Here is a 10,153-nt window from a genome sequence, read left to right on the forward strand (position 1 = left end):
GTTACTTTTGGGACTAACAGTCTAAGGAGATATGATACTAACTTCTTATCGCGTGGGCTGTTGGCACAGCGCATCTTGGTCAGAGCCTGCTTGGTCTCGTCGATGGCGTGGGTGGCGTGGCGCAGGACGGGAGCCTTCTCATTAGCCGCAGCTTCGAGCAGGGCGGAGAGATTGCTGGAACGCTTGTTGTTGGCATCCAGAAGGAAGGGACTCACTTCCGGCGCGTCCTCCTCCTCGTCCTCGTCGTCGATTTCCTCATCATCGGCATCGTTGTCTTGCAGGACATCTACCAAGAAGAAGTATGCATTGAAGAGGCTATATATCGCTATATTCCATGGATTCTTACCAATCTCTTCCTCGTCCTCCTCGTCGTCGCCGTCGGACTCATCAGAGTCCTCGGACTCCTCCTCCGTCTCGTCCTCGTCGTCGCGTCGTTCCCCCTCATGCGGGCAGCTATCGGGATCAGACTCGGGTATGTCGTCCTGCAACAGAGAATGGGACATTTTTACTCTTGTGACGAGGCAGGGTTAGAACTCTTCTCTCAAATAGTTGTTTTAATGAGTAAAGTAAAGAAATTAATTGGCTGGAAGTTGCAAATTAAAGAAGCTATAAAGAATTGATCAGTAGAGCACGTTCTTGTTGTCTAAGGCCAGCAACAAAGTGGTGTGGTTTTAGCTAGGTGTTTTCTTTAGTTATGAAGCTAGTTGGCGGGTTAGAAATCAATTGAACGACTGATAATATTTTAGTTTAGTAGAATTGTGATTGAAGCCTTAGGCTATGGTAAGTACGTTCGATTGCATTCGTTAATGTTTTTGTTTTTGCTTTGATCGCATGGGGTGGGAGGTTGGTTGGAGAGCGGGGTCAGAGTGTATAACGCGAAACTGAAACTTACCAGGAGATCTGGCCTTAAACACAAGAATGCCAATAGGATCTACAAATAAAGAGAAACGAAAGAAACATACATAAATAAAAATTAAGGCAAGCGAAGATCGGTTTTTGGAGTTAGGAGGAGAATGGTGCCGAGCAATTCAGCTGAAGTGTAGAAGCTTCTAGTGATTCCACGGCCCCCGATTTACATGGACGAGGGACTGCAACAGATAGTCCACAGTAGATCGAACTCTCGGTAGCATCACGTTTCTTAAAAATCACTAATACAGCTAAAATAAATGGTTGGCCAACCATTGGCTTCTGTCTGGTTGTAATTATAACCAAAATTTAAAAAGTTCTATTCTATTTTTGGGAAACTTAACAACAACAGTAACAAATATGACAGCAAGTGCTCGGATAGTGTTGAATGTAATGTGGAATAGTTTTCCTTATAAAGTGAGGAATGTGGTGTATCCTTATGCTGACATACTGAACCACTTAGCCTAAGAACAACATACTACCTGCCAGCGTTGCCACACAACCGATAGCTGCCGAAAATGTAGAGGAAGTGGAGGAGGAAGCGAAACTAGCCAACAATTTACAACCATATGTCTGTCTCTTATTTACTGCCAGTTTCCTTCTTTTTATGATATTTATATAATGAAATGAATCCTGCATTTTGTACATAAGCTTTGGAAAAAGCCGCATGAGTCAGAGGCAGTGCAACTCGCACACACACACACCCTCTCGCACCAGAAGGGGGGAGAGCCACGTAAATCTGCATGGTGGTGTTGGTGTGTTTACGCCCACGCCTAAAATTATTGAACCAAAAAAGAAAATGCCAAAATACATTTTCGACACGAGGCCAAGTGCTGTGTGCTTAACCTTTGATGAATGAACAGAACAGAACATACATTAAAAGACAAACATAACCATAACCAAGCAGGGCAGGCGGCAGGCAAGAGCAAGCAAGAGGGGCAGAGGGCAGCGAAAAGCAAAAGAAAGAACAGCTAAAGTGGAGGAGAACGGAGAACATACAAAATTCATCATGAACGAGTTCAACAGCAGCAGCAGCAGCACCAGCACCAGCACCAGCAGCCAGGCCGTTCGGTTCGTCTGTTCTCGTTACTGCGCACTGGCATAGGTATTGGTGTAAATTTTTATTTTTTTTTTTGTGAAAAAATTATCAAGAAAATCAACCGTAAATGTTTGCACGCTACCGCAATATTATCACTAAAATGGGCGTGGAACAGAACAGGGCAGGGATATTATTGGTCCCTTGGTTCAAAATTCAAAAAATTGGCTGCCCAAAAGTTCATTACACTCGACGTGCGTTTTCTACCAGCGTTATTATAACTTTTATTTATTATTGTTGTTTTAGTGGCTCGTTTTCTTTGCGCATTTTCGCTTCACAAACGATTTCACTGCTGCTGCTGCTGGTGCAACAACAATTTCGGCAGCAAAACGAGCAAGAAGCAGAAGCAGCAGCAGAGCCCGGCGTTGCCAGACGGTCGCCAAAATCTTTTGTCACGCTGCTCGAAAAAAAAAGAGAATTCGCGAACGGACGCGAAAATAAATTATCAGCGACAGGAAATTGAACAACTACATCAATGTTGGGAGGTCAACTGCGCTGGGGGGAACATAATTAGCTAGAAAGAAAACTGTGTCGCAGCAATGACCTTTTAACAACTTAAATTTTTGTATTTTATTCGCATTTGCTAGACAAAGAAAAAGCATTCACAGACACAGGCACAGGCCTGCAAACGCCCACCCACCGTCGGCAAACAGCTGATAAATCATTCACCTACACGGCCAAGAGAGAGAGAATGAGAGAGAGAAGGGCTGGCCACACAAACGCACGCACCCCGGAGAAAGAGAGCAGGGAGCTGGGTGCTGGGAGCAGGAGAGAGACTCCCAACAACAAATACAAGAACGAAGAACGACCCGTCTGGCGATCAATTCCACTAATCAAAGGTGATTTCCCCAGGTATAGCCAGTATTGCTGGTAGTACAGCTGAGATAAGCTGGCCAACGAATCTGTGCAGCGGCAACTGTGGATTTCCGAAGAAAACACTTGCCCACCTGCGTCACCAGCAACTGTGTTGTTTCCGCAGCTACATCAACATATATTTTTTCTATTTTGATAAGGGGTGTGTGTGCGAGGTGATAACAGAAAGTATCAATGATCTGGTCCACTGCATTCTACAATTTCAAATTAAATTCAAGAGTATGAATTAAACTAAACTTTGAAGGAAATAAAGAGTAGAAGGAGGTGGAGAATTCTACCTGGTAGTATCACGGATGAGCACACTTACCTCTGAGACGGACTCCTCCTCCGATTCGGACAAGTCTGTGGTAGCGGGCTGGGGATAGAGCTCCGTGTCGGTGTCGGTGTCCGGCGTTATGATGTTCTGCAGCGCCGACGAGATGGCGTTCACGATGCCCACCGAAGAGGACAGCGAGGAGGCGTTCGAGGAGAGGGACGATGAGGCGGAGCGATTCGAGGCGGATGCTGTGGCAGCGGCGGCGGCATCCTTCAGCTTTTGCTTCAGCACAGCCGCTGTTTTGGCCACATCAACTCCGGCTGCTCCGCCTCCGCTTCCGACCCCGGTAGCAGCGCCAGCGTTGCTATCCACGGCAGCAGCGGCGGCGCCCATCAGCAGAGTGGTTGCGGCGAATTTCAAATGCGCCGAATCCTTGCTGGTCAAGCTGGGAGGAGCTGTTGATCCAGCAGCGTACGGTTGCTGCTGCATAGCTACCTGGCGCTTCAGAGCTGCCACAGCCGCTCGTGTCTTCTTAGAGGAGCTGCTGCTGCTGCTGGTTGGGGCGGGTGTTGGAGCAGGTGCTGCTGAGGCGGATGCTGGTGCAGCTGCAGACGGCGCGGATGTTGTTGCTGATGCCGACGGTGCTGAGCTGGGCGCCGATGCGACGGCGGCCCGGAACTTGGCAGCGCTGCCGGCGGCAGTGGTGGACACCGATGCGGGATTGGCAATGACCGTGGTACCGCCGCCGCCTCCACCACCAGACCCACTCCCACTGCCACTGCTTGTTGTGGCGCTGCAGCCGCTGGGATTCGTTGTGGTGGTGGTGGTGGTTGAGGTGGCCGTGGGCGTTGTCTGGCTATTGGTGCCGGACATCTTGCTGTTAGTATTGGCAGTGGCTGAGTTACAATTGTTAACTTTCAATCTGCTCGCCTTGGTGCTGGTGCTGTTGCTGGTTGTTGCTATTTCAGGTGGTGTTGCTAAAGTTGTTGTTGTTGTTGTTGGTGTTACTTCGATTACTGCTGCCGCCGCGGTCAGATTCTCATTCTTGACGGTCTTCTGGTTGCTGGCCAGGAGAGCGGCGGCGGCGGCGATTTTCGTCTGTCTGGCGGCAGCAAGACGAGGTATGTTGTAAGGGAACTGTCTATTTGGCAGTTTGTTTTGATTTTTGTTACCACTCGGGCTGTTGGCTTGGGCAGCGCTCGGCTTGCTGTTGTTCTTGCCAACTGGAGCTGCTGCTGCTGCTGCTGCACTTGTGGTTGTGGTAGGTGTGGATTTATTATTCAAATACGCCGTGGAGCGCACGTTCAAGTCATCGCTTTCATGGCTTTTCGCATCATTATTCATTTTACTCTCTCTCGCTGAGGGTGTGAGTGCTATTTTGCTTTGCTTTTACTTTTAATTCGCGCGTCCTTTTTATACTTTTTAGTTGGTTGGTAGGTTGGAGAAGAGAGTGTAGGATTAGTATACGAGATTTTTTTTTAGGTTTTTTATGTGGGTAAGAAAATTACTCCAAAGAAAATTACTTCAATGAATTTGACATCTTTGTTGATGTGTTTTCCGAAAGCTTTATTATAACTCGGTTCGGAACAATAAAAAAAACACATCAACAAAGGCGCCGAGGATTGGAGTTCTTAAAGATTTATGCGTTTATATCGATTTTTTGTTATATTGTTAGGAATTGGATTATATATACACGTATATATAGGCAGGCACACCACACACTCACTCACACACACACAAAAACACACATACACACTCGGAGAGATTCAGGCACACACACGTTCCGCACCCGTATGGCAACGCCGCGCATTCTTTCACTTCTCCTTCTCCTCTATTGCACACTCGTTCGTACATTCGTATCGTTCGTTCGCATTTAATTCTCCCATTCCCATGCCCACTGATTCACATTTTTACACCGAAAACTGTTCAGGTGCGAAACAAAAAACACACGCTCTGCGGGAAGCGGGGGCAACAACTTTTATTTTCCTTTTCAATTTTTCTTTATTCCCCGTTTTTTTCGAATCGCGGGGACAATCGATGCGCAATTAGGACTTCGGCAACGTGCTTCACTATTTATATAATCGCAGGCAAACAAATCGCCAATTAAAGGCTGCACTTGTCGCGATTAATAACTCTCGCACATTGTCTATGACCGTACTTTATTTATAAAACCTTTCGAGCAGTTTCGACTTCGCCCTGAACGAGCCAAGAAAAAATCACTTTTCGACTTTTCGTTTCGTCGATAGCCTCGTCTCGCTTGCACACACGCGATTCGCTACAGCGGCCCGAGTGGCCGCGTCAGGAAGGCAGAAAATAGCGACTAAGGGAAAATTTTTATGCCACTATTCAGAAGCAGATTTTCACCAATTTACGGCTATTTGAAGGCCGGAAAACTAGTACCCTTTATTCCGCACTTGCTGCCCAATAGTTTGGCGATTATTTCGCGTATTACCGTTTTCAATTTATAGTGAATTAATCAAATTTTCAGCAGTGTTAAATCCTCAGTGTTAAAATCGTCAGAGTTTCGGATCGCCATATTATTCTATTCCCGGATATTAGAGGTTGGCAATCGATGTTTCCAAGATGTATCGATATGTTGGGGAAATATCTAACATTAAACCCGGTTCGGGCACGGCTTACCGGTTCGAATTGTAATATTGTATTCCCGTATATACGGGGTTCGAAAACTTATTTAACAACGTCTTTAAAATAAAATCAAACGAAGGTCATTTTTTTTACATGGAAGTCGATTTGGATCGCTATATTCTTCTCCCGGATATTGAAATGAACCGGAGCGATCTGGTTCTCAGACGAAGTTGCCATTTAATTTTGTTCATCGCTTATACAAGCCTTGTTATTTTATTAAAAATTTATTATTCTCCGACTAGAAGCCGGGACATGCTTATCTAAACATACCATAGCCAAATACATATAGAAAACTTTTTGACGCTTTGTATTTTTTTTAGCAATTTTGTTAAATTAGCTAAAACGTTAATTTTTTTAAATTTTGCTTAAGAATTTTGTTTAGTTTTCATACCGTTTTTAAATTTGAAATTTTTTGAAAACAATTCTAGAACGGCAACCTTGGGTACGTCCCGAATAGGGTAGACTACTAGAATTACCAGGTACCAGGAGTTACCTGGTAGAATTACTGGTAATAAACCAGGATAGTAAGTTATTTGGTTTTTTCTTATTGACGGCTTGAAGTGAATTTTAGAGGGTAAAAATTTTAAGGGAGCAAGCTTTTTTTTTCTAAGAAGTTTTTTTATGTTTATCTCTACTGCGAATTGCGAATTAACATAAATTTTGTTTCAGTGCACCTTTGAATTTAGGGGGATATCTGCATTTTTTAGTGTGTTTTGCAAATCGGTATATGGCAACACTCCATCAAACATTGACAACACTGGATATACGTGTCATTTTGCCGATTTAGACTCCAGAAAAAGGAATCAACGAATATATTAAGATGCATACGGTTCTCACCCGAGGAAACGCCACCGTGGCGTATACCCTGAGCGTCCTAGCCTGCCTCACCTTCAGTTGCTTCCTGTCTACCGTGTTTCTCGACTACCGCACCGATGCCTCAATAAACACTATCCGGGTGCTGGTGAAGAATGTGCCGGATTATGGAGCTTCCCGCGAGAAACACGATCTGGGCTACGTCACCTTTGACTTGCAGACAAATCTGACCGACGTCTTCAACTGGAACGTCAAGCAGCTGTTCCTGTATCTGACCGCCGAGTACAAGACGCCGGCCAATCAGCTCAACCAGGTGGTGCTCTGGGACAAGATCATCCTTCGCGGCGACAACGCCGTTCTCGACTTTAAGAACATGAACACCAAGTACTACTTCTGGGACGACGGAAACGGTCTTAAGGATAACCGCAATGTGTCCCTCTACCTCTCGTGGAACATCATCCCCAATGCTGGACTCCTACCCTCAGTCCAGGCCACCGGCAAGCACATCTTCAAATTCCCGGCCGACTACGCCACCTCCTCCATCTAGATATGTAGTTAGTGAAGCGAAACTGATCTGATAGGAAACCATAACTTAGTGGGTATCAAATAAAATCATAACCAAAAAAAGATCAACTTTCCATCAAAAAACACTGCGTTTCTAACAAGAATCTTTTATATTTGGGATTCTAATAGTACAGGATAAGACCTTTTAGAATATTATTTATATTTTATTTAAATAATGAATTGTATGAAATTGCGAATTCCTCTAAAAACTATCATTACTTCCTACATAAACTCATAACTACCGTCGTCAAAATTTCGATTTCCGACCATCGGACCACCGGCACCCATTTGATTGGGATTCTGGCCGCCCATCTGTGGCCGAAACTGGTTGACGGGCGTGGTCTGGTGTTGCAGCAGCTGACGCAGTCCCGGGTTGTTGTTGCTCATCATGGGGCGAACCATGCGCTGCTGCTGTTGCTGCGCCTGCTGCTGCTGCTGCTGCATGGCCGCCACGTTGGGAGCCACTTGCTGCAACTGCTGCTGCAAGTTAGGATTGGGCACTCCGCCGGGTCCAACGCCAAGGGGCATCCGCTGCTGCTGCATCATGTTCATCTGCATCTGGTTTTGCTGCATGGGCATTCCCCCAGGCCCGGGGCCTCCGCCTGGGCCACCCCCGCCCATCTGCATGTTCAGCTGATACTGGTTGTAGTGCTGCTGCTGTTGCTGGGAGTTGTCCTGCTGCATCTGCTGCTGCTGTTGTTGTTGCTGTTGCAGCTCCATGGGCGACTTGCCCTGTTGTTGCAGCATTTGCTGTTGCTGCTGCTGCTGTTGCATACTCCCGTGCTGCTTCTGCTGGATAACCTTTCGCAGTCGCTCCACAAACATCGCCTGATTGTTGGGTATGAACCCAAGAAACGCATTGCGATCCGGAGTGTACAGAAGAATGAGGACCTTGAGCTCGCATGCTGGCGAGTTGGGAATGGACGAGAAGTGGACGCAACCGGCGTACCCGGACGTCATCATCTTGGCGAGGGAATCAAGCGCCTCTCCAGGTGTTGGCCGGAAAACGACCATCTTTGAATCCTTTAGGAACTGCCCTCCAATGTTGCCCACCAAGTGCTTGGGCATCAGCTGCATCAGCAATTTTGGAGGCCAGTTTTCGGCTTTGATTTCTGGCTCTCCGTCCTTGATATTGGTGCACACCGTGCACTGAAGCGTGTGCGGAATTTTTTGCGGATCTGACTTTGGTTTCTCCGACCACTCCAAAATGCCCGTCCAAATCTTTTCTCTCAGGGAAGCCTGCTCCTGCTGCGGATTCGCCTGCTGTTGCTGCTGAGGATTGCCCTGCTGCTGGGGATTGGCTTGCTGGCCCACCTGCTGCTGCTGCTGTTGCTGTTGTTGTTGCGGATTGGGCATATTTCCAGCATTTGAAACGGCCGGCATCATGTTGTTCCCGGGGTTGTTTGGATTTCCTTGTTGCTGTTGTCCCTGCTGCTGTTGCTGCTGCTGCGCCAGTTGTTGCTGCTGCTGCATTTGTTGGTGGTTTAGGATCTGCTGCTGGCTGATCATCTGCATCCGCTGCTGCTGGGCCTGTTGTTGCTGCTGTTGAGCCTGCTGTTGCTGCTGCTGCTGTTGGACCTGTTGTTGCTGCTGCTGTTGCGCCTGCTGCTGCTGCTGTTGCAGGGAGTTCACAGTTTGGTTGGGTGGTGGTGCATTGATGCGTGAGATTAATGCCGAGTTGGGGTTCTGCTGCTGCTGCAGCTGCATTCCGCCACCTTGTCCTACATTGCCGGCACCCTGCATAAACGGAGGACGCTGTTGGCCTGGCTGGTTCGGATACATCCACCGGTTTTGACCTGGAAAGTTTGGATTCTGCATTTGGTTGGGCACAAACTGACTTTGCTGCTGTTGCTGCTGCTGCTGCTGAATGAGTTGTTGTTGCTGCTGAGGATTGAGGAGTCCCGCTTGGGGATTCTGACCGGGTTGCTGCTGGGGCTGCTGCATCGGATTCATGTTCAACACCTGCTGTTGCTGTTGCGGATTTCCCTGCTGCGGTTGTTGTTGCTGCTGCTGCGGAGGATTAGTGTCCATAGGCATTCCGCCACCTGTTTGCTGCTGGACCGCAGGATTCTGTTGTTGCTGTTGCTGCTGCTGAGCAACAGCCTGAGCTGCGTTTGGCGCAGCCATTTGGGCACCCATACTGTTCGGACTGGGAGCCCGCTCCTTAAGGCTGTAACCTTTAAGCAAGACCAAATGGCGAATATTCTTCGCGTAGTTCTTGCTCGTGATCGGTTGGTCCCCATCGGCCTTCATGAAGAGCTTGAAGAGCACGGGCATCTTTCGGGGAGCAATGATCGAGAGATTTATCTTTTGTTCGTTGAATAAGGCGGCCAGCTGCTCGCAAGTTTTGCCCTGGTACTTCCAGGACTCTGTAGTTGGCATCTGGTAGGGCGGGCTATTGCAGATAAGGATGCAGTGGCGCTGAACGCTGGTCTGGTCAATCATCTGACGATGTTTGGCAAAGTCGTCGAAACAGCCGTGAGCTGCTGCAAATCCCTCAGCCATGTGGGCACAGGACTCCATTCCGCCGCCGACCAGCGGCAGGCGCTCGATGGTCTCCATTACCTTTTGTGGCTGCAAGAAGGGGCCATAGGTGGAGCAAACGGGTTCCAGCAGATTGGCGGCTGTCCGATAGACCACAATTCCGTAAAGAGTGGCGAAGCGCTCCGCAATCAGATACTCTCGTTCGTCAATAGAGCCAGTCGTAAAGTGCTCCAGAGTCGGCAGAATGTAGTTGGTCTTCAGCTCGTTGATGTAGGCCCCGTTGATGGCGCTGCCCTCGATTACGAAGACCACGTCGGCCAGAGGCATCTGGTCCACCTCCATCATGGACATCGGATGCGAAGATGCGGAAGACAGCTGAACTTAAACAAAATCAGAAACTTGTTGACAAAACAGAAACAGAGCTTCTGATACGTTCTTCTTCTTCTTCTCCTTTTTTTGGTGCTACCACCCTTCTCAGATATCGATAACTCTCGCCAAGCTATCGATATCAGACG

At 47.7% G+C, this 10,153-nt stretch overlaps 3 protein-coding genes across 13 annotated transcripts in view; 1 reads left to right on the forward strand and 2 right to left on the reverse strand.

Moving 5' to 3' along the window:
- The window catches only part of mask (multiple ankyrin repeats single KH domain), a 136,082-nt gene extending 130,344 nt beyond the window's left edge, over positions 1–5,738 (reverse strand). For 6 of the 11 annotated variants that reach the window (XR_011443339.1, XM_017249691.3, XM_070281824.1 and 3 more), the window contains exons 1-5: positions 5,584–5,738; positions 3,183–4,549; positions 893–931; positions 347–482; positions 43–286 (exon numbers count right to left, since the gene is read on the reverse strand). Coding sequence is in view for 10 of the 11 variants with exons in the window: in XM_017249691.3 (XP_017105180.2) it covers positions 43–286; positions 347–482; positions 893–931; positions 3,183–4,475 (1,712 nt within the window). In the remaining variant the exon portion in view is untranslated. Of the gene's footprint in view, positions 1–42; positions 287–346; positions 483–892; positions 932–1,076; positions 1,252–3,182; positions 4,550–5,531 lie in introns of those variants that run through there. The other 5 variants (XM_070281828.1, XM_070281826.1, XM_070281830.1 and 2 more) reach the window with 3 other exon arrangements.
- Positions 5,739–6,502: 764 nt separating this feature from the next.
- Positions 6,503–7,346, forward strand: Spase22-23 (Signal peptidase complex subunit Spase22-23). The gene has a single exon (XM_017249685.3). The coding sequence runs from the start codon at positions 6,598–6,600 to the stop codon at positions 7,135–7,137; it is 540 nt and encodes a 179-aa protein (XP_017105174.1). The 5' UTR covers positions 6,503–6,597; the 3' UTR covers positions 7,138–7,346.
- On the reverse strand, positions 6,550–10,116 carry LOC108130984 (mediator of RNA polymerase II transcription subunit 25). Its single transcript, XM_017249677.3, has one exon. The coding sequence runs from the start codon at positions 9,987–9,989 to the stop codon at positions 7,377–7,379; it is 2,613 nt and encodes an 870-aa protein (XP_017105166.2). The 5' UTR covers positions 9,990–10,116; the 3' UTR covers positions 6,550–7,376.
- Between the last annotated feature and the right edge of the window lie 37 nt (positions 10,117–10,153).

The sequence above is a fragment of the Drosophila bipectinata genome, chromosome 3R, assembly GCF_030179905.1.
Source record: "Drosophila bipectinata strain 14024-0381.07 chromosome 3R, DbipHiC1v2, whole genome shotgun sequence".
In the NCBI taxonomy this organism is placed as follows: Eukaryota; Metazoa; Arthropoda; class Insecta; order Diptera; family Drosophilidae; genus Drosophila; species Drosophila bipectinata.

What these genes read in the sequence shown, in the direction of transcription:
- Spase22-23 (XM_017249685.3), top strand. Translation starts at nt 6,598, where the DNA reads ATGCATACGGTTCTCACCCGAGGAAACGCCACCGTGGCGTATACCCTG.
- LOC108130984 (XM_017249677.3), bottom strand. Translation starts at nt 9,989, where the DNA reads ATGTCCATGATGGAGGTGGACCAGATGCCTCTGGCCGACGTGGTCTTC.